Below are 23,750 nucleotides of genomic sequence, written 5' to 3' on the forward strand. Positions count from 1 at the left end.
AAATTTTTAAAAGGTTTTTTTGGGTGAAGCCACTCACAAAACCCAGAAGCTTGTATTTGTATGTGGCCAGGTTAAAATAAAATTTGTTCTTCTTTCTCTTAAAAAAAAAACAAACAAACTCAAGTCTTCATTGGTGTCTTACACATTAAATATTTTGACAAACTCCAACAACAATCCTCTCATAAAAAGAACAGTGTGATTTCCATCCCTTTCAAAATGAGACTGAGACTCTTTTAGATAGCTCAGCTATTTATACTGCAGAGAAGAGTCTACTTCCAACCAGAAGATTCTAATAAATCTCATTATAATTTTTTCAGAGGTTACCCTTCAGCCAGCTCCTGCAATCACTTATCGCACGATTGGAGGCATTCTTGACTTCTATGTATTCCTAGGAAACACTCCAGAACAAGTGGTTCAGCAATACTTGGAGGTATGTTTTTGCATTTAGATAGTCCTTATTTACTGCTATTATCTCGTATACTCATTATAAATTAATAAAAGGTATTAGTAAACTATGTGGATTATAAATGCTGGGATAGTCTTTCATCTATTGTTTATTTATTTTGATGACCTTTATTTGGTGCTTTCTGCATTCAAAAGGACACTGTGCAAGGCTTGAGAAATGCAAAATAAGTCAGACACCATCCTGCTTTCAAGTAACTCATGGTCCATTCATGTATCCCACCAATCAGCAAAGCTTATTCATTCAATAAGTTAAAATTCAGTGAAAAGGAGCTACCTAAATAAACTTTGCTAGCTATTCATATTTGACTCAAATTATAGAAAAGGAAGAAACTTGAGGTTGGACACAGTGGCTAACACCTGTACTTCCAGCACTTTGGGAGGCCAATGCAGGTGAATCGCTTGAGGTCAGAAGGGCAAGACCAGCCTGGCCAACATGGCGGAGTTCTGTCTCTACTAAAAATACAAAAATTAGCTGGGCGTGGTGGCATGTGTCCGTAATCTCACTCCTAATCTCATCAGTTCTTATTCCTTTACCCTTTGCACATACCACTATCTGAAATTATATTAGACATTTATTTATTTCCTCTAAGCTCTGTGAGGACAGGACTGTTTGTTCTGTGCCACCATATTCCAAGCGCCCATCTTAGCCCTTGCCACACTGTGAACAAATACTCAGAAAAACACTTATAGAATAATGAATGTCACTGGTTTCCCCCCAAGGTGACACTATTATTGAAACATTTTCTGCAAATTTTATCAGTGTCTGATGTTGGGAATACATTTATGTACTTAGTAAAGAAGGATGTGATTGTGGGATTTCACAAATTATTCTAGCAGATTACTCTCAGCTCTGACATTTTCAGCTCTGGGAACTTCACAGAAAATGAAATGGGGCTAATGCCTCCAGTGTTAGGCATGGGGCTACAGTGTTTATGCTAAAAGTCTACACACTTACTTGCTTATCTTTTCAGCTTGTTGGACGGCCATTCTTGCCTCCCTATTGGAGTCTTGGGTTCCAGCTTAGTCGCAGGGATTATGGTGGCATCAATAAATTGAAAGAAGTTGTAAGCCGAAATCGTTTAGCTGAGATACCATATGTAAGTTGAAACTTCTTTTAGCATGCATTTGACACCAATTCCCATTTTTATTTTTTGCATTAAATTCAATTTATTAGGAAAAATGTAGATAATTCAATAGATTGACAGGCACACTTGCTGGCAGAAATTTGCATGTTAAGTTATGTATCTGAGCATGAAAAGTATACTGTTAATGAAGTCAGATAGATATGGCTTTCAATTTTGGCTTTACCTCTTCCTAGCTCTGTGCAATGTTACGCTACTTAATTAACATGTCTGAGTCTTAGTTTCCACCTTTATAGAGTGAGAATGTAAGACTTGCTTTGGTGGGCTGGTAGTAAGGAATGGGCTGGTAGTAAGTACTGTGCATGTAAAGCATCTAGCACAAAAGGTGAACATCATCAAAGTTAGCTGTTATGATATTAGAGAAAGCAACACTGGAGGTGACATGAGTAACAAGAGATGATGATTATAATGACTTACAGTAAATGAGTTTCTCACGGTGACCTCGTATACTCCTCCCAGATCTGACAAACTCTAATTTTGAAGCTTCATGGTTGCATCAGTGTTTATGATGTTCCATGTCCACCAGTAAGTCAAGATAATTATTAAGTGTGTAATATTTGATCATCTTCTCCAGGAGATGCATAACATGTGGCTAATGAATTTATCAGAACAACTTATTTGGGGTAGCTCTTTGGGATTTTGAAACTTTGATGTAAGAATATAGTGTTGGCCCAGTGTGGTGGCTCACACCTGTAATCTCAGCACTTTGGTAGGCCAAGGTGGGTTGATCACTTGAGGTCAGGATTTTGAGACCAGCCTGGTCAATATGGTGGCACCCCATCTCTATTAAAAATACAAAAAAATTACCCAGGTGTGGTGGCATATGCCTGTAATCCCAGCTACAAAGCAGGCTGAGGCAGGAGAATCACTTGAGCCTGGAGGCAGAGGTTGTAGTGAGCTGAGATCGTGCCACTGCACTCCAGCCTGGGTGACAGAGTGAGGCTCTGTCTCAAAAAAAAAAAAAAAAAAAAAAAAAAAAAAAGAATAGAATGTTAACATCCTAAGGAAGACTGAACATGTGGAAACGGCTTTGGCCTGCTTTCAGGGTTCTTCAATCCCCTCTCAGAGTAGTGATAAGGGCAGGCAGGAGGATCAATTTTTCCTGTGAAAAAAATAGATGGTCAATGTGTTTTGGTGTCAAAGGGGAATTGATTGTGTTTAATTTTACTTCTCCCATATCTACTATCTGCAAACATCCAATTCGAGGAAGAATTTTCTTCCACAGATAGAATCTTTCCCTGTATGTGTTTGTGGAGGACACCTGGGTCCTAAATGACTGCCCAGTATTAGAACAGTTGATGCCACTTTGGGCAACAGACTACAAGCCACATTTTCCTTCAGGCCTGTAAGGTCGAGACTCCTCCTGTATGATACTTGAGGAACACTTAGAAGAACACTTCCTTTGTCTTTGAGGAAAGTGGCAGATTGGGGAAAAAAAGAGCATCTGAAGCCAAAGAGCCTGTCCCCAAAGCCCTCATCAGTCACCCCACCTCCCAGGGCACGTACTTTGGGAAATGTCACTGAACTCCCTCACATTTCAATTTGCTCACTAAGCATAACACCTGCTCCCCATAAGCTGGTACGCAAACACAAGGAAAAATGTGTGCTTGTGAGTTTAGTTGAGTAAGGCTTTATCTTTTTGTCATCGATCTTTGTTAATCATTACTCTAGCACTTTCATAGGGCAAAAGATCATTTTCTCCCCATATGATATATTCTGGCTTGATGCTTGGGTTAAGTTAGTACATGGTTATAACATTAATAATATAATTCATTCAAACAATCATTGAAAGAGCATCTGTTTTATGTCAAGCATCCAAGCTCTCAAGTTGCAGAGATGAACAAGATGTAATTCCTGCTCTTAAGTCCCTCCCAATACCTTATGACATGCACCTGTCAGGACAAGGAGGTAAAACTGCAACCAAACAGCAATCATGTGTTTCAAAGATGGCTTATTTACTCCTAAGAAGTAGCCAAGCCCTGGAAGTTCCAGGATCAGTAGGAAATGTGGTTTCATTTTCAATGGTCAGGAACCAGAGCTGTAACACTTTCCATCAGCACAGTGCTGTTTCCTGGGTTCTGACTGGCCAGAGCTCTCTTTCAGGACGTCCAGTACTCTGACATAGACTACATGGATGGAAAGAAGGATTTCACTGTTGATGAAGTCGCTTACTCTGGTCTCCCAGATTTTGTCAAGGAGTTACATGAAAATGGACAGAAATATGTTATTATTATGGTATGTTCAAACACTTGTTACTTTATTTTTTCTTTCACAGTGCAAAACAATTTATAAAAATAATATTTGTATCATATTTCTTTATTAGAATCCTGGCATCTCCAAAAACTCTAACTACGAGCCCTATAATAATGGAAGCCTAAAGAGAGTGTGGATCTTGGGGAACAATGGCTTTGCTGTTGGGGAGGTAATTTCTTAAGAAAATAAAAATAAATTATGATTGTTTTGGAGAGTTTGTACTTTTGGTACGAAGATGGGTGAAAGGCAAGTTACAATATTGTTACTGTTTTCGTGGCTTTAGAGGTTTCTTTTATTACTATTTTAAACCAGTAGATATAATGATAGAATGATTAAAAATCTGAAGCATTTAAAAAGCTAGCCTTGATCCTCTAATACCATAGATAATTGAGAAGCAATATATAATTAGAAGAAAAATCAGTTCCTAAAGCCCTCCCATCTCCAAATTTCTCTTTCCCAAGACATAAATTCAACTACAAAAATATAGCAAGATGCTCATAGATTAATATGGAACTGATCTCAGCTAATGTATTTTATTTTTTTAATTTTTAATTTTTATTTTTTTTGAGATGGAGTTTCACTTTTGTCACCCTGGCTGGAGTGCAATGGCGTGATCTTGACTCATTGCAACCTCCGACTCCTGGGTTCAAGCGATTCTCCTACCTCAGCCTCCCGAGTAGCTGGGATTAGAGGCACACACCACCAGGCCCGACTAACTTTTGTATTTTTAGTAGAGACGGGGTTTCTCCATGTTGGCCAGGTTGATCTTGAACTCCTGACCTCGGGTGATTCGCCTGCCTCAGCCTCCCAAAGTGCTGGGATGACAGGTGTGAGCCACCGTGCCCGGCCTATGTTTTAAATTTACACAAGACTTATAGATATAGCACGGTTTTGATTCTAAGGTAGCAGACTCAGGCATTGGAATAGGCTGAGCTGGGGCCTATATTCAGGATAACAAAATTTCTGAGAGGACTTTAAATCAAATCACATAGGCAATTTCAATTATATGTAGGGTCAGCCCTAGATAATTGGATTCTGTAAGATTTACTCAAATTGGTGCTTCATCTAGAGAGTTCAGGTGACTGCAGAACTTGTTGCTCCTGAGTGGTTTATTTTGCAGAACTGTCTTTTCAGGATTATGGATGATCCCTTACCAAACTCTGCTCACTTAGTTCCTCTCATTAACTCTTTCGATGCTTGATTCTATTTACTTTTTTTTCATTGATTCTAACTTTTCATAAAGCAGTAGGAAAGTTTTCTTCCTTCTGCACACCAAGTCTTTGCTTTTACTGATTCGTTAGAAGCTAATTTCTAAAATATTAGATAAGCCCATATTTATATACTGCATTTAGAGTCCATAGTCAAATAAAAATAATTTTGCTCACCTAAAATTTTATCCACACGTATGAGTCATTTCAATAGTACTCATGTTTGAGTGATATATAATTAAGAATTTGCATATAATTACAAAGAATGAATTAGATGGTTGACTTCATTGACCAATAAATGGCATGAATCATTTAATCTAAGCTGTTGGCAGAGATAGCAGTAGTGGAGGTGCATAGTGGTGCATGTTTTTTGTTTTGTTTTCTTTTTTTTTTTTTTGAGATGGAGTATTGCTGTCGCCCAGGCTGGAGTGCAGTGGCACAATCTCAGCTCACCGTAACCTCTGCCTCCCAGGTTCAAGCGATTCTCCTGCCTTAGCCTCCCAGGTAGCTGGAATTACAGGCGCCTGCCCCTGTGCTTGGCTGATTTTTGTATTTTTAGTAGAGACAGAATTTCACCATCTTGGCCAGACTGGTCTCGAACTCCTGACCTCATGATCCACCCGCCTTGGCCTCCCAAAGTGTTGGGATTACAGGTGTGAGCCACCGTGCCTGGCCAGTGGTTTGTTTTAAACGCACTTGGTTGAATCAAATTTGCTGGCTTGCTCTAGATTGAATGTTGCTGTAGGTGACTGTTTTGTGACACCACCTGTTTCCTGGGGGGCAAAGTTACATCTACTGGTTAGTTGGTGCCCATCACCTAAAACAAAGAGCCAGGAGCTCAATCCATTTCCTGTGGGTACTTCAAGCTCCCATCTTGAGCTTTGAGAATTATCCACATTTTAAAATATGTATTCATTATGTTCCCAGACTGTAAAGTTATTCCCAAATTATAATCTATAAATATATGGGGAAAATGAACAAAATTTTTTCACAAAAACTGGTATCCTTTTAATTCCGAATTTTCAAAAATTTGGCTATGGTTATATCTTTGTGGTGGAAAATCTTTAAAGCTATTGTTTGATAGACATAGACAGAAAAGGGAGGTAGAAATTAAAAAATGACCTGAGTAAGAAGTGCAAACTTCATTCAACCATTTATACAATAGTGTTTATATGCCAAAAAGATCAACAGGTTATTTATAATCATAATTATTCAAAGTAGACTTTATGTGACCTTTAATTAAGAACACTTGGAAAAAGTTCATTCTCTTGAAAAATATTCTATAGACTTTCTAGTATTTTAAACAATTTGTCTCCCAACTGGGCTGACATAATGAAATTGTACTTTTCAAATTTTCTTTTTGCACAGAAAAGGACTTATGGTGGCTTTTCATCGATTTACTCAGTTGCTTTTCCTTTTATTGTTTCTTCCTCTTGTTCCTTGTATGCATTTTATTGTTTAGTTTCTGTTGGGGGAGTCACACATTTTATTTCTAAAATGACAAGCAAAATGAGGCTCCTAATAGAAGAAATCATTGTCTGTAAAAATGAAAAACCTTCAACCAAGCTGATTGCCACAGCCTTCCTCTTTGTGTCCTAGGGATATCCGGGACCGACAGTCTTTCCCGATTATACCAATCCAGTATGCACTGAGTGGTGGATAGATCAGGTCGCTAAATTTCATGATCGTCTGGAGTTTGATGGAGTGTGGATTGTAAGTTATTATTGCAGACTCAAATTTCATTTGGAAACAGATATGCCAAATTTTCAGATGAGTTTTGACTTTGATGTGTAGTAAAAAATAGTTCGCTTTACATAGTAGTATTAAAAATTATTTTACTTAATGCTGCGTCTATATCCAGTGAATTAGGCTCCTAAGAGCCTTAGGTTCTTATCTTGCATCTTTCATCAACTGGTTATTTCATTTTGATAAAGTTTTTGCTTTCTCCATTAACTGGTTGTCAGTTTAAAAATACTGTTTTATTAAAATGGTATTGTAATTGCTACTATTTGTAGCATTCATTCATAAAAATTTAAATTAATCATTAGATAATAATTTAATGAGGGTCTATATTTTTGTGGAAGAACAGTAGGAATTTCTTCAACAAATGTTCTCTGAGTGCCAATGTGCAAGGCATTGGAGCAGTCATTTTCAGAAGCACTCTGATGACTAAGATATGCAATGATTAAAAAAAATTTGTTTGTTACCAAGATTAGACATACTTATTTTTAATTCATGTAAGAAAATAGATATGATCTTAATTATATTCTCTTATTGTTCCTCACTCAGAGGAATAAAGGATAGGGACAGTTATACAATAGAAATGTTAGTTTATCTTAGGTTCTTAACAATAACAATAAAATCTTTACAATTTGTAGGCAGGGATCAACCTTTGAAACAGTATTTCTGAATTAGCTCATTGAAATCAATTGATGAAAGGTAAAAATGTCGTTTAGAAGTGGAACATACTGTACAAATATGTAACCTAATCCAATAACTCAATTTTGTAAAAGATGAAACAAAGGGTAAGAAAAGTTAGGGAGATTATTTAAAATCCAAAAAGCGGTTAATAAGGGACCCAGATATCCTGGCTCCTAGTTCAGTAAGCATTTCTCAACAGCTAAATGTAGCTCAATCGCATTTTACACTTGGTGTGTTTTGTGTCTTTGAAGGAAATGAATGAAGTTGCTAGCTTACTCCAAGCTTCTAATGACCAGTGTGAATCCAACAACTTGAACTTTCCTCCTTTTCTTCCTAGTAAGTTTTCACCTGTTTGCTGTGACATAGGAATAAGCCATGTTTAAAACACCCTCAGTAACACTCAGTATGGTCAGGAGCAATTTCACTTCCCAGTCCAAGGGGTCTCCTAAACATCTGAACACTCCTCTAGCGATGTCTCTGCAGCAGTGTCGGGTCTCTGATTACCCTTTTGCTGTCATAACTCCAGGGCAAGCGTGTGACAAAGTCTGAGCCTGCCTACCTCCCCTGGTTGCCCTTCCAGTCTAGAGTTCAAAATGCTTTCATCCTGTTCATTTCCCCCAAATCCCTCAGGTGTCAATTTAAAAATCTATGAGAATTTCAGGACACTTTAGGATACAAACTACCTTACATTGAAGCAAACCTGTAATCTTCTTAACTGTTTTCTTTATTCTTTCCTTCCTTCTTTCCTCCTTACCCTCCCTTCCTTCCTTCTTCCATTTTTCTTTTTTCCCTCCCTTCCTCCCTCTTTCTCTGATCATTAACAACAGTTTAAAGCATCAGTGGTGCCTTCAAGGTCCTATTTATAGGTGCCATTTCTAGTCAAGGTCAATTTTCTAGTTTCTGATTTTGAAAGAATATGTGTGGAGGTGGTGGGTGGCGGTGGCAGTATAGAATAGACTATGCTCTGGCAACAAATAAACCCCAGTATCTCAGTGGATTAACACAATGATCGCTTACTTTTTACTCACATCATAGTCGTTTGTTTTTTGCCCACATCATACTCTGGTGAGGGATGGGTAACTTGAATCCAAGTGGTGACTCAGATCTATGTCTGGTTCTTCCATCTCCTCAGAGACCTTTGTTTCTGGCTTCCTGGGTGAGGGAGAGAGAGGGTGGAGAAGATTTTATGGGCAGGCCTAGAAGGGAGGTGTACCCAATTTGCCCATATTTCTTTGCTGGAATCTGGTCACGTAGCCTCAGCTTAACCTCAAGGGAAGGTATAATCTTCTTACATTTCCAGGAAGAGAACGCGGGCATGTTGGGCACCTGAACAGTCAGTGTATTCTGATTTGCCCACTTTACTTATACCCCTGAGACCAAGGTACAGCTGTTTCTTTAACTCCTTTTGGTCACTTAAGGAGTAAATAATTTTTTGGAGGAAGTCTTGACCTCTTGCAAAATCTACTGTTTGCTTTTTCGACTTACTCTTTGTTCTTCTCTGCTCTGTCTGTATTCCCCCATTTTTTTTCCACTCTGGATTAGTTTATCATGTTTTGTTTTTTCTTAATCTCTCAATCCTCTTTTTGGCCAAAACTAACTTTTGTTTTTGATTTTTTTTTTTTTTTGCCCTACAGAAAACCTCAATCCTATCAATTTCTGCTTGCTTCTGGTGGGGACCCCACTCGCTACCCTCAGCATTTTGTCTACTCACATATGACCAGCAACTTTTGCTCATAGCCAGGCAGCCTCTCCCATTTCCAGGATTGCATAGTGCACATTAATTAGCAAGAGAAAGAGCACTGAAGTGGTTGTGAATCTCATGCCACACGCCAAGCTGTGCAAGAAATAGAATTTTCTTCCCATCTTACATTTCTACTTAATTTCCAACTCCAAACCTTGCTTCTGTTATAGTGGGTAGGAAAAACTCAACCTCAATCTTTACTGGTCCCACCACTTTCTGGAATTGCACCTCACACTCAGGTCCTAGGTATGGGCAAGACTTGGTGAAGGAAGGTAGATATGGCCCCAGTGAAGAGTTCACAAGGAGAGGAAGTGGCAGAGAAGACTGGCCCTTTTAGGCTTGAGGAAGGGAAAACGCAAACAATGAGAATTCTCAGAGGCAGGATTTGAGTACGTACACATCAAACTATCAGACTACCCAAATGTCACATCTTATTTTTCTTTTCTTTTCTTTTTGGAGATGTAGTCTCGCTCTGTCGCCCAGTCTGGAGTGCAGTGGTGAGATCTCGGCTCACTGCCACTTCCGCCTCCCCAGCTTAAGCAATTCTCCTGCCTCAGCCTCCCAAGTAGCTGGGATTACAGGCGTGAACCACCATGCCCGGCCCCTATTTTTCTTCTAAGTGTGACTGTATTATAAAAAAGAAAAAGTTCCATTTCTCTGCCTTCATACCTATACATTGTACACTCAATTTCTCTTGATTAAATATATGTAGATAAACATTATATACTTTATACTTAGGCTCACATCCACTGTGTTTACTCTGAGCACGTTTCTCAGTTGCCTCCCCTCACCAGGATTCTTTGTGAGCTTGAGGGAATGCAGATTAATTTTAATAATTCATCTCCTTGGAGGGCTCAGTGTGAGCCCCAGGCAGGACATAGCATTTAGGATAGAATTTAAAATCTGGAATGGATTTGGTCAGGTGGAGATTGGTGGGGAAGGTACTGTAATCAGGAAGAAAATAATTGGGCTGCTATTTTGTTAAAGATGGTTAATGAGGAAGTGCCTCACTAATGAGTATTTCCCTCCAGGAGTTCTGGATCACTTACTTTTTGCAAGAACTCTCTGCATGGACACGGAGTTTCATGGAGGCCTTCACTATGACATCCACAGCTTGTATGGCCACTCCATGGCAAGAACCACAAACTTGTAAGGACTTGGTTTTCACCCTAATTCTAGATATGTGGAGGTGGGAGGTGGAGGTGGAGGGTTTTTCTTCTGTTCTATAAGTAACATATTGTTCAAATAATTTTTGCATTTATAGAAACAGAGAAACTCTGTTTTTAGAGAGTATTTAAGAGTTCCTCTCAAGAACCAAGTTCCTTGGTTTCTGTACAGGATTATTTTTGATTGGCTTATGGCTAAAGAGCTTATTTCAAGGATACCAGCAGGCAATACTATGTAAGGCATTTAGAGTCCTCAGCTAGAAGTCAGCTCTCGCTTGGATTCTTTTACTGAATGCACTAGGATTGCTTGATTTTAGTAAATAAATATACAGGACACCAAATTAAATTTATGTGGGACATTCTCATACTAAAAATTATTCATTGTTTACTCGGAATTTGAATTTACCTGTATTTCCTTTATTTATCTGGAAATGCTACACCATAACCTTCTATTTCCTTCCCAATGTCCTGCTTGTCTACCTCATAATCCTCCCTTCTACCCCAAGACACACATACACACGTGCACACACCATCACCATCACCACTGCCATCATTACCTAACACCATCACCATTATCATAACCACTACCATTACCACCCCTACCACCATTATTGCCATCACCACCACCATCACTACCGCTACTATCACCATCACCACCACCACAGTTATCACCACCATCCCCCACCACCACCACAATCACTACCACCATCACCACCACTCACCATGACCACCATTCACCATCACCATCATAACCAGCACCACTATCACTGCCATCACCACCACCACCATCCCTACACCACCATCACCATCATCACTATCCCCATCACCACCATGACTATCACCATCACCATTACTGCTGTTGCCACCACCACCCATTATGAAAGTCTACCAAGGAGACAAATGTGTTCTTCAAACCATTACATCCTTTATATCTTGTCATGTAGATTGTTTACTTGTGACTTTGTAAACTGAGAAATAGCTCCTCTTCTCACTGTGCAGCTTCTTCTGTGGAAGATGGTATAATACAATCATTATACCTAAGACGGCAAGAAAATTTGGGGCCAGGCTTAAGATTTTAATTTGAATTTGCAGCACAGATGGGGAAACTAAAGTATTAGAAGAGCTGCTGTGGATCCTCCAGTGGCTTTGGAAAGACCATCTTTGTCTTTCTCGGCTTCTCTCCTCCTGTTTTGGTGTTTCTAGAGCACTGTTGTGCTCTAGAAGACAGGGAGACTTTGATAGGCTTATGGGACGTGTTTCAGTCCTTTTCTTCCTTGACTTCTCTTTCTCTGTGGTACTCAAGGCCATAACCACTCCTTTAAACTCAGCTCCTTCAGTCCTTAAGATACTGCTCTGTTGGCTGGGTGTGGTGGCTCACGTCTATAATCCCAGCACTTTGGGGGGCTGAGGTGGGCAGATCACCTGAGGTCAGGAGTTTGAGACCAGCCTGGCCAACATAGTGAAACCTTGTCTCTACTAAAAATGCAAAAATTAGTCGGGTGTGGTGTTGGGTGCCTATAATCCCAGCTATTTTGGAGGCTGAGGCAGGAGGATCATATGAACCCGGGAAGCGGAGGTTGCAGTGAGCCGAGATCACACCATTGCACTCCAGCCTGGGCAACAAGAGTGAAACTCCGTCTCAAAAAAAAAAAAAAAAAAAAAAAAAAAAAGATACTGCTCTTCCTGGTGCCTCTGCTCTCTTTCCAGCTGTTCCCTCTCATCTGTGTGCCTGGATCTTTTCCATCAGCTCTTTCACTGTTGATGATTCTTAGGAGTCCATCCTCTGGCCTCTTCCCTTTACAGTTTATGCCAACACATAGGTAATTTATTTCTTTTCATGGTTTTCACTGTAATTAATTCTAATGATTTTTAAAATCTATAATTCTTCCTGGGGTCTTTCCCCAATTTTTGGACACAAATATCCAAAACCATCTTCTGATGTTGTCTACTTGGATGTTTTGTAGTACCTCAAACACCATTCACCTTGCTCTGTTACCTGTTTTCACCTAATCTTCCCACTGTAGCTGATCATTTTTGAAACTGTTAAATTCTTTTTTTTTCGAGACAGGGTTTCACTTTTGTTGCCCAGGCTGGAGTGCAATGGCGTGATCTCAGCTCACCGAAACCTCCGCCTCCCGGGTTCAAGCATTTTTCCTGCCTCAGTCTCTCCAGTAGCTGGATTACAGGCGTGCACCACCACGCCTAGCTAATTTTATAGTTTTAGTAGAGACAGGGTTTCTCCATGTTGGTCAGGCTAGTCTCAAACTCCCGACCTCAGGTGATCCACCCGCCTCGGCCTCCCAAAGTGCTGGGATTACAGGCATGAGCCCCTGCGCCCGGCTGAAACTCTTCAATTCTGTATCTTGGTTGGTAGCAACAGCATCCCTACATCCCAGACTCCCAAGTGAGAAGCGTGACACCATCCATTATGGCTTCTGTGCCCTCACATGCAATCAGTCCTTGATCTTTGCGATGTTACTTTTGAAACATTTCTGTAATCACCTCCCTTTTTCCCCACGAATACTTCTTAATTAGGTTATCATCATCCCTCACACAAATCATTACACTAGGCCCAGAACTAATCTCCCTGACTTTACCCTTATCTCGCAATAACCTGTCCTCTACCCTTTCTACTTGAAGCATAGTCCAAGGAACAGCTGCATCAGCATCACCAGAAAGCGTTAGCATCTTGGACCTCAACCCTGAACTTAGGAACCAAAACCTGCATTTTATCAAGATCCCTGGGTATATTGAATGTATGTTAAAATTTAAAAAGCACTGCTGTACATTCCTGACAAAGTGACCTTTCTAAAGCACAGTTTGCTCATTTCTCTCCCCAGTGTAAAATTATTTGTGCCTTGCTATTTTTTATACAGTAAAATTCTTAGCATAACCTGTAAGGTACTTTATAATCTAACCCTTTCTTACAATTTTTCTCTCACCTGTGCAGCTTCTTGTTGTTCCCACATCCAAGGGCTGTTCATTCTTCCATGCCTTTCATGTGCTATTTGCCCTGCACGAGATGGCCTTCGTGACCCTGTCCATTTTGCACAATATACTTACCTATAAAACCTCACCTCAGATCTCAATTCTGGAAACTTTCCTGACAGTTCTAGGAAAAGATTATTTCCCATTTTCTGTGCCACATTTGTTCATATTCCAATATGCTTAGTATGCAAAAAACATGGTATCAGGTTTTAGATGCTCATTTTCTCTCTGCTGGACTGTACGTTTTTTGAGGGCAAAGTCACCCCATATCATTAGCTTTATCAATAGTGTGTATACTGAAGACACTTCGTTGGATAAATGCCTGGCCTGAGAGAGAGAAGAAGGGCAGGACCCAGCCCCTGATGACTTCGAGGCAGAGACTGGCTCGGTGTTATTTTCCAGCACTATTTTGTCCTCATGACTTTGCATTATGTTAGATTGTCCAGATGAGAGTTCTTGTCCAGAAAATGTGAAAGTTTGTATTTTGGTTAAAAAAAAAAAAAAAAAAAAAGCTCTAGGAAGGACGACATATATTTCTGATTCATTGTCTTCTCTTTCTTTGTCTTTTCTCTCTCATTCTATTTTTTCCTGAGAAATAAACTGGATAAATAAGACTCAGTTTCCTCATCTCTGAAATGAGAGAGTTGGGTTGGTATTCCCATAGTCTTCTGTTCTGATGTATTTTTATTCTTAGATGCTTCTATGTAAGAATGAGAAGTGGCAAACAGAGTGAATAGTCAGGGTTAGAAAGAAAATGTAAGAAAGGGTTGGAGGAGGGGAAGAAAGTTTCAAATTGCTTTGTTGCCAGTGACTCCATGTGGTAAAAGTGCTATAAAATCAAGAATGGGTTGGTTAATATATTCTAATAGTTATGGTTAATAGTTAAAAGGTAATTGTGATTGAACAAATAGTAGGTGTTTTTCTAATTTCTCTGGCCAGGCATAATGGCCTATGCTCCCAGAGGACAGTGGAGATAAGTGGAACTTGGTCTTTGGGCCTAAGGCAGAAGTAGATCAAAAAATGGATAAGATTTTCATTCAATGGGATCTGGACATCAGAAGAACTAAAGTCATTGGTCTCATAAATATTTGGCTCAACCTTAAATGGAAGCATAGTTTGGGGACAGTGGGTCAAGCAGGAATAAAATTACCCCCACCTCTAGGCTGAAAGCCGAAGGAGACTAGATTCTTTCAGTGATCACAACCTGATTATAAATTGGCCAGACTTGGGGGATAGAAAAAAGAAAACTAAAAGATACAATACAAAAGACAGAGTCCCTGAGTAAGACTGTTCCTTTCAGATGTAAAACAAAACAAAAAACCCCCAGCAGTTATCTAATCTGTTTTACCATAGTAACAGCCTGCTTCTAAATAAACTGTAACCACAGATATCTTCAACCCTGTTTCGGTTTCACTCTCTGTAAGCTAAATGTGTTTCTTTCGTGATTGATGGTTGCAGAGTGTAATAAACCTGCAGCCAGTGGTAATAAAAGCAAAGTGTCAGCCAGTCTACATTAAAGTAGAAGTGGGGATAGGAGTTGAGTGAGTCCTCTCCTCCAACCTACTCCTATTTTTGACAGTAAATTGTCAGAATGAAGCACTTTACTTTCTTAGAGCAGTTCTCCATTTCAAAATTTTCTCCCTTTTGCCATTATAAGCCATTCAGTATTTATAGACTCTCCAAACATCCCTAGGAAAATGAAGTGAGGAGGCCTAAGTGACAGTGATAGTGTCTTGAGGAATTGCCTGGTACCTGGTGATAAAGATTTGCAGAGAGAGGTTTTAGGAAAAGATACACTTGTCTCAGACCATGTATTAGAAAGCAGGAAAGAAGAGCTTGCCTGTGAAGAGCTAGCAGCAATTGCGGCTCAGGTCTTACTGTCCTCTAATTGTATTATTGTTCAATTTTATAACTCTAATGGAAGATGTGGGCTTTTTACCATAGGGAGAAAAACCAAAAGAGGAGAGTCATTTCAGTAAAATGCCTATTCAAAAGGTGTCCAGAATGAAAGCTAAGCAAACAGCCTACATCCAACCATAGGTTACCCCACTGTATGTTCATCTGTGCCCCTGAAGTAATTACCATTCTGAATGCTGTGCTTTTAATTTCTTTGCTTTCATTTCTTTCTTTTTTTTTTTTTTTTTCCTAAGACGGAGCCTTGCTCTGTCGCCCAGGCTGGAGTGCAGTGGAACGATCTCGGCTCACTGCAACCTCTGCCTTTTGGGTTCAAGCGATTCCGCTGCCTCAGCCTTTTAAGTATGAGTAACTGGGGCTACAGGCATACACCACCATGTCCGGCTAACTTCTGTATTTTTAATAGGGACGGGGTTTTACCATGTTGGCTAGGTTGGTCTCGATCTTCTGACCTCGTGATCCACCCGCCTCAGCCTCCCAAAGTGCTGGGATTACAGGCGTGAGCCACTGCCCCGGCCTGCTTTCATTTCTATATCATTTTACACAATATGTAATATTTTATATATAATACAATGAAAATAATATTTTCTATGTTAGTTGTTTTTAACTTTATAGAAAGTATCAGATGTGATCTTTTGAGACTTACTCATTTCAATGACTCTTATTTTGCATAGATTAAAATTTGCTAACATTGAGAATTGCTAAGACTAAGTCTGAAGTTTCAGAGGAACCCAGGGATAAGTTCTGAAGTTTCAGAGGTGTACCAGCTGGTGCATGAACTCTCCTCTCAGTCCAGCAGAGGGTGCAGAGCTCCCATCAGAGCAGGTGCTGTGCTGAACAGGATTATGCATGACAGAAATTCGTGGAACCAAAGGACATTAGAAAGAAGATAGGACAAATGACCCAAATCGTGGTTCCAATGTACTGTCAACCAAAAGGACCAGATCACAACCAGATCCAACGAGATAGAGAAAACAAAATCGGGGGATGGAAGCCTAGAGAAATTGCTGTGGGGGCTGGAATATAGAGGTTTGTACTGTCTTATATGAGATCTGAAACCTTACCCAAAAATAGGAAAGAAGCTCTTAAATAGTGCTAAGTTTATGACACCTGGTTTAGGACACCCTCATGTTGTTTTCTCAGTTTGGTTAGAAAGTCTATTGCTGCTCTTGTTGTAAGGTGAGTCCTAGACAGTCAGTCACAGCCCACCTCACACTCCACTGGCTGTATTCCTTTCCAGAGCCCTGGAGACCGTCTTCATGAATAATAGGAGCTTCATCTTATCCCGTTCAACTTTTGCTGGATCTGGCCAATTTGCTGCTCATTGGCTGGGGGACAATGCGGCCACATGGGATGACCTCCGATGGTCAATCCCCACTATCCTTGAGTTCAACCTGTTTGGCATCCCTATGGTGAGCCTTATTTCCAACCAGGGAACTTTAACCCTTTGTCTGTTGACATTCTTTTAATTAGCAGTCTTAGAGATTATCTGAAAAACCAAGGAGCATGTTCCAAGGTGATATGTATTGGAAAAATCAATTTTTATGTGCTACCTGAGCTGCCTTCTGAAGATAGAATGGTAGTACTTTATCACTGAGTTGTCATCCGTGGAATCTCTGAAGATAGGAAGGAGATAGCATGACTAAAATGTATTAGTATCACAGGAAAATTCCATCAAGAGAGCATTAGTAAATAAGAAAGTATGAAATTGGGAACTGAATATTAAGGAACAGCCTCAACACAAAGACCATTGTTTGCACTATCAGTGAGTCTGTGATGGATTCTATCTTGTTTCTCTCCTGTGGCTGGGAGTGTGCCCTGTGACTCTGGAATCTCCTTAAGCATGGAATGATGTGACTAAGAGGTTCTCCTTTCCCTTATCATATGAGTACTCACTACATGCTTTCACATCTCATTGACCACTGTGCTTGTATGTGTGTTAATTCTACAGGTAGGTGCCAACATCTGTGGTTATACCAACAATGTCACAGAGGAGCTCTGCAGAAGGTGGATGCAGCTTGGAGCATTTTATCCACTACCAAGGAATCACAATGGGCCTGGGTTCAGGGTAAGGTCACCAAGAGAAGTGATGGAAACTTTTTGGATTAGCTAATCTACTGGCTCTTAAAGAGGATTTGAGGAAAATAGTACTACAGGTTGGCACTAACTGCAAAAGAAGGATAAAAAAGTCTTGTATCATAGCCTTAAAAAGCAGGGTATCAATCAAGGTGAGGGTGCATTGGAAGGGGTATGTATATACTGAATGATTTTATTCTTGGAAACTCACCAACAAAGTGAAAAGATTTGTTAAAGTTTCTATGGTGCTGCCATCACTTCTGTTACTACCTTATATAAGATAGGGCAATTGGAATTTGTTGGTATTTTATTTCGATTAATACAAGGGAAATCCCTCATATGTATGGAGGAGCAAGGAGAAAGAATTTAAAGAGGCTTAGGCCAGTGATCTCAAAATTTCTTTCACCTTGTTAAAACATTCTACCTTTCTATGAATAGTTGGAGGACTTACCAACTATTTCTCACGACTCATTCCACCTTTAGGATCTTCCACCCAAAATAGTAGTTTTGATGGGCAAGTACATAGAAGTGGGTTCAAAGTCCCCCCTAAGGAGGTGGTTATGATGATGGCAGAAGCAAGTAGGGTGAGATGTCCTTTCTTTTAGTAAAGTAATTTTAAGTTGAAATATTTTCAATTGAGTGGTTTAACTCTTAATAGGTTCATTAGAATAACTTCCTAATGATCATTTTAGCTCCAGCTCTTGACTTTGTCTTTAACCAAGGAAGGGTTAACAGTCAAACCTTCAAAGTATTTTATCCCTGGGCTATTCTGGCCACTTATGATCTAGAGAGAGATGAATTATTTCTAAATGTCTAAGCAGGTGGCTGGGAGCAGTTGGGTGGGTACTCTTCATGCAGCCATGTCCTGGAAGACTTACATAGATGAAGGCACTCAGATAACCCAGGAAGCTAGGTTTAAACACATGTTTTCTTTTGACTAAACTAGCTCTATTCAATAAAATTATAAGGACAGCCACATATGTCAGTTTAAATTTAAAAAGTACAAAGAGGCTGGGCGCGGTGGCTCACACCTGTAATCCCAGCACTTTGGGAGGCCAAGGTGGGAGGATCACCTAAGGTCGGGAGTTTGAGACCAGCCTGACCAACATGGAGAAACCCTGTCTCTACTAAAAATACAAAATTAGCCGGGTGTGGTGCTGTATGCCTGTAATCCCAGCTACTCGGGAGGCTGAGGCAGGAGTATCTCTTGAACCCGGGAGGCAAAGGTTGCGGTGTGCCAGGATCACGCCATTGACTCCAGCCTGGGCAACAAGAGCAAAATTCTGTCTCAAAAAAAAAAAAGTACGAAGAAACAGGGACGTTATTTTTAAAATACTTTATATAGCTCAATATGTATATGTGTGTGTGTGTGTGTGTGTATGTGTGTATTACATAGCATTATCATTTCAACCTGTGTTTAACACAAAATATTATTAACGAGCTATTTTATATCCTTTTCATTCTACTCGGTCTTCAAAATTTGGCATACATTTTACACTTGTAGCATATCTCAATTTGTATGCTAAGATTTTTTTGTATGCAGTTGAAGTAAAATGCTTTTCTACCAAAGCAATAAAGTTGGTTTAATGGAAAAAAAAGATTATATTGATTCAGTTTTAAGATTTATATTTAAAGTAACTATCATCAAATAAAATGTCAAGTTTACTTCCTCAGTCTCAATAAACACAGTTCAAGCGTTCAGTAGCTTCATGTGGTTTGTGGCCACCATAGTGGGCAGCACAGCTCTGGACTTTCTCAGTTGACAACCAGGGTGATGGAGGCTGTGGAGTGTTATTCTCTTTAATATTTGGCCTCCGAGTTTTCATGAGCCCTACACTGGGTGCATAGAGTGGTCTCATGGAATCATTCTATTTAGAGGGGAGAAATGGGCCTCTTAGGGAGCAAAAGAAAAAAAAATTTGGGTAACTTTATCCAAAACTCATTCTCAGTAACACAGTGTAGGATGACAAGTCAAAAGACGACGTGTATATCTTTCGTATCTTCCAAATTACTTGGGAAATGAACAAAATGAATGCTGACCATTGATGGAAAATTTCCATCTCTGGGTCCAAGGAAAATTAGATTTTTCTTCTAAAGGGTTATTATTTTACTCTTGGATAAAATCTGCTAAAAAACATCTTCATAATTTATTTGCACAATGTATGTCAAAGAACAAATAGCGGTCACTAGTCTTTGGGATAGGGAAAATAAAACAAATGTTGGTGGTGGAAACATTACAGATAAAACTGGACATAAAATGTTAAAATTAAAATTCATACAAGCACATGAAAAGGAAATGGTGGATTACAGACCATGGTGGCAGGCAATGTGGCTTATAAGGCAATGGATTTTTTTTTTAGTAGTTGTACGACTTATATTATTTTCCAAATAAAATATTATGAGAAACCTCAACATATAAAATAAATTGGAACAACCCTGGAGGGAGCAGGTCCCACTTTATCTCCATGGCAACCTCTGTGGGGCTTCCATTTCGCTCTGGGGATGCTGCAAACTGCCCTCAGAGGACAGACATCAACCTTTTTTTTTTTTTTTTTTTTTTTTTAAAGACTGTCTCGTTCTGTTGACAGGCTGGAGTGCAGTAGTGCGATCTCAGCTCACTGCAACCTCCTACTCCCTGGTTCAAGCGATTCTCCTGCCTCAGCCTCCCAGGTAGCTGGGATTACAGGCATGTGCCACCTCACCCAGCTAATTTTTGTATTTTTAGTAGAGACAGGGTTTCACCATGTTGGCCACGATGGTCTCCATCTCCTGACCTCGTGATCTACCTGCCACGGCCTCCCAAAGTGCCGGAATTACAGGCGTGAGCCACCTCATCCGGCTGATAGACACCAAATTTAAACTCTGCCACTTGCTTGCAATTCTCCATTGGGAAAGTCATATAATCCTTGATATTGTTTTCTCATGTATAAAATAAAGGAGTAGGATCAATATCTTTTCAGTTCTAGAAATGCTTTAATGTTCTCCAAGTTGGAGGAAGTGGCTACTTTCATCTGGGAAAGCTTCTTATTGTAAAAGAACTTCTGAACTATGATGGAAAGAAATATTCAGCCCTTCCTTCCCATTTTCTCATAGGACCAGGATCCTGCTGCCTTTGGTGCTGATTCCCTGCTGCTGAGTTCCTCCAGACATTATCTGAACATCCGCTACACCTTGCTGCCCTATCTCTATACCCTTTTCTACCGTGCTCACACCCAGGGAGAGACGGTGGCAAGGCCCCTTGTACATGAGTGAGTTTCCTGATTCTCAAAGACTCCCTTTCTGATTTGTAGTTTCACTTGACTTTCTTTGTGGTAGCAAGCTTAGTTAGGATCTTGTTCCATAATGTGCTGTTGTCCTGTATTGGAGACTTCACCTGCCTTCACTGTGCTCCCTCTTTACTAGGTTCTACCAGGACTCAGCCACGTGGGATGTGCATGAGCAGTTCTTATGGGGACCTGGACTCCTCATCACGCCTGTTTTATATGAAGTATGTTTATAATCTAAACAATGAAAGGGGGTATTGCGCTTGTCCTCGTGGTTCTATAGCTGGATAAGTTGGTTTCTGAGTATCTGTGACTGCATTTATATCAAAATATGAATATAAATGAGAGAGATCATGAAAGTTGGGAAATTTTTTAAAAACTAGTAATCTTGGTCCTACTGCCCCCACCAAACAAAACAATTTTCATGTTGTAAAATTGCCTTAAAATTAAAGCCTAAGTCCTTAGGCGTATATATGGCTGCAGCACTAACGATGGCTTTAAATGCTTCGGGGGGTGTGTGCTGAACATCTGTCTATATTTTCCTTTGTCCAGAGTGGGTGTACTCTTGAATTGGGTTAGGCTGGGCTGCGAAGAGAGAATACCTGTGGAGACGAGAAGGGAGGGAGAGAGGAGTGCTGGGCAAAGGGAAGGTGATGCTCTGAAGTCCAACTATGAAGGACTATGTGTATCCTATTAAGTGTGATTGGAAGCAGGGGTGAGTGGCAAAGTGTGGGGCAAGGATCAGAAGGATGATGCTGATCTGCTTGTAAACATGAAATATCGCCAATGTACCCATATCAAAGGCCCTTTGAGCTGGTGTTTTAGCCACACCATCTGATGACAGGTCTGCTAACCAACCAGTAGCTCTGCTGGGAGACTTTTCTGGGGCCTGGCTGGTTCACTGTCCTCCCAACTGTCAAATTATGTGACTAACTCAGTGAATGGATGTTCTCTGCTTCTCTTAGAAAGTGCAGCAGCGTTGAGCAAAACAAATCATTTTTAGCTCCATTCTGCTTTGGGTAAATTGCTCAACCTTTAAGTGTCTGTGTTTTCCTTTGTAGAATGGGATGATCTCAACCATCTCTCAGGATTGTTCAGATAAGCACATGCAATGATGCTTGGAGGTGTTTTGTAAACTGTAGAGTGGGGTATGCTAATGCTACTCATTGTTTACCTAGGGTGTGGACGAAGTGAAAGCATACATACCTGATGCCACCTGGTATGACTATGAGACAGTAAGTAAGGCAGCCCCGGTTGGCTCAGAGACCTGCCTCTAGCAGAGGGCAATTCTAAAGCAGCAGCAGTCTTGGCAGCTTGCCATAGAATAATAGTACAAGATTTACAGTTAGTTGATTGTGGTCCTTTTTCTGTGAGAAACGCATCTTAATTGGTTCAGGATGGCGCAACAAAACACCTTACACTGGGTAATTTATAAACAATACGAGTTTATTGCTCACTTTTCTGGAGGCTGGAAAGTCCAAGATCGAGGTGCTGGCAGATTCCGTGTCTGGTGAAGGTGCTCTCTGCTTCATTGATGGCACCTCCCTGCTCCTCCCTCATGACTTAATCACCTCACAAAAGGCCCCACCCCTTAATACTATCACTCTGGGTATTAAGTTTCAACATATAAATTTTGGAGGTACACCAGCATTCAGACCATAGCAGAAGGCCTTTCCAAATGTATGATGAAATAATTTGAATAACTGGAGTAAGTTTATGGAAATTCATTATATCAACCTGGCTACTGTGTAGCTATCAGGACTAGGCTTTGCCATTTGGCTGTGATAGCCTAGAAACTGAAGCCCAGGTGTGGAATGACAGCTTGATGTAATGTAAATAAATAAAGGGGGTTGGAGTGTCAGCTCTGCCCTCTACTACCCATATGCTTTCAGCAAGTCACTTCGTTTTAGGGGTCTCTCTTTGTCTCTTCTTTAAAATATGTCAACTGAACGACATGATATCTAAGGCCCCTCCTAGCTGAAACAACTTATTACCTGATCTATTGTTTTTGTTGCTGATTAGGGAGTGGCCATCCCATGGAGGAAGCAGTTGGTGAATATGCTTCTCCCAGGTGATAAGATAGGACTTCATCTGCGAGGGGGCTACATATTTCCCACTCAGAAGCCGAACACAACCACAGAAGCCAGGTAAGCTCCTCACTTTTCTAAGGTATGACTAGAATCTGGTGCTCTAATGGAGCAGGGCATTATGAGAAAGACAAATAGGGATTTTTGTGGATGAGCCAAGGGGTAAGTCACCTATCAGTAATCATCCCCCACTCCTTTCAAAGCTGATCCAAAATTGGCATTTTAGTCCTTATTTAGTAGATGGTAGTCTACTAAGGACATCTGCAGAGTCCTTCACTTTGGGATTGAATCAGGTTATAGGACTAGTCAAGATAATCACTGAGGAGGATTACCCTATGGCCAGAAACTGTCCTTAGGTATATTCCCTACTGTGTGAGAGAATTTGAGCTAAATAGGAGATAAAAGTTATCACGTGGAAGTCAACATTGTTTGGGGGTCAAGAGCTCAGATTCTACAGAACCTGGGTTCAAGCCTTGGTTTGGGCTACATACTGGCTGTGTTTACCTTGGGCAACTTACTTCTCTGTGCTTCTTTCTATTTTTGGTAAACTGTAGATGATGACAGTTTAACTTTGTAGAGTTATTATGAGGGTTAAATGAATTAATATAAATGATAATGTGTGTGGGACACTTGGAAGAGTGCCTGGCACATGCTAAGCACCTAATAAGGCTAATTGTTGATATTGTGTATTGCAACCCAAACAGTTTTCAGTAGGAACTGCCTTTGTCCACCCTTCCCTTTATGTCCACTCACTATCAATCCCTGCTGCCTGCCCACACCCAGCTCCTATGTGTCCACCCAATATCAACATCTACTTAGTTTCTGGTATAGACTCTTGGATTATCTGTCCCTGGGGCATGAAGGTGGCTGGTTTCACATAGTTCCATCTCATCTACATTTACTGAAACTGGGAATTACTCTTTTACAGCCGGAGGAATTCCCTGGGACTCATCATCGCCTTGGACTATAAAAGAGAAGCGAAGGGGGAGCTGTACTGGGATGACGGTGTATCTAAAGGTAGACTTT

The 23,750-nt window shown here is 40.3% G+C and overlaps 1 protein-coding gene across 1 annotated transcript in view; it reads left to right on the forward strand.

The window, feature by feature from the left end:
* The window catches only part of MGAM2 (maltase-glucoamylase 2 (putative)), a 107,712-nt gene that overhangs the window by 19,665 nt on the left and 64,297 nt on the right, over positions 1-23,750 (forward strand). Inside the window, exons 8-21 of the mRNA XM_073009421.1 lie at positions 318-430; positions 1,437-1,562; positions 3,711-3,842; positions 3,931-4,029; positions 6,668-6,781; positions 7,741-7,825; positions 10,262-10,379; positions 16,539-16,710; positions 17,250-17,366; positions 20,468-20,622; positions 20,777-20,861; positions 21,816-21,872; positions 22,660-22,784; positions 23,653-23,741. Of these exons, the coding sequence (XP_072865522.1) occupies positions 318-430; positions 1,437-1,562; positions 3,711-3,842; positions 3,931-4,029; positions 6,668-6,781; positions 7,741-7,825; positions 10,262-10,379; positions 16,539-16,710; positions 17,250-17,366; positions 20,468-20,622; positions 20,777-20,861; positions 21,816-21,872; positions 22,660-22,784; positions 23,653-23,741 (1,587 nt within the window). The remainder of the gene's footprint in view (positions 1-317; positions 431-1,436; positions 1,563-3,710; positions 3,843-3,930; positions 4,030-6,667; positions 6,782-7,740; positions 7,826-10,261; positions 10,380-16,538; positions 16,711-17,249; positions 17,367-20,467; positions 20,623-20,776; positions 20,862-21,815; positions 21,873-22,659; positions 22,785-23,652; positions 23,742-23,750) is intronic.

This window comes from Chlorocebus sabaeus, chromosome 21 (genome assembly GCF_047675955.1).
Source record: "Chlorocebus sabaeus isolate Y175 chromosome 21, mChlSab1.0.hap1, whole genome shotgun sequence".
Classification (NCBI taxonomy): Eukaryota; Metazoa; Chordata; class Mammalia; order Primates; family Cercopithecidae; genus Chlorocebus; species Chlorocebus sabaeus.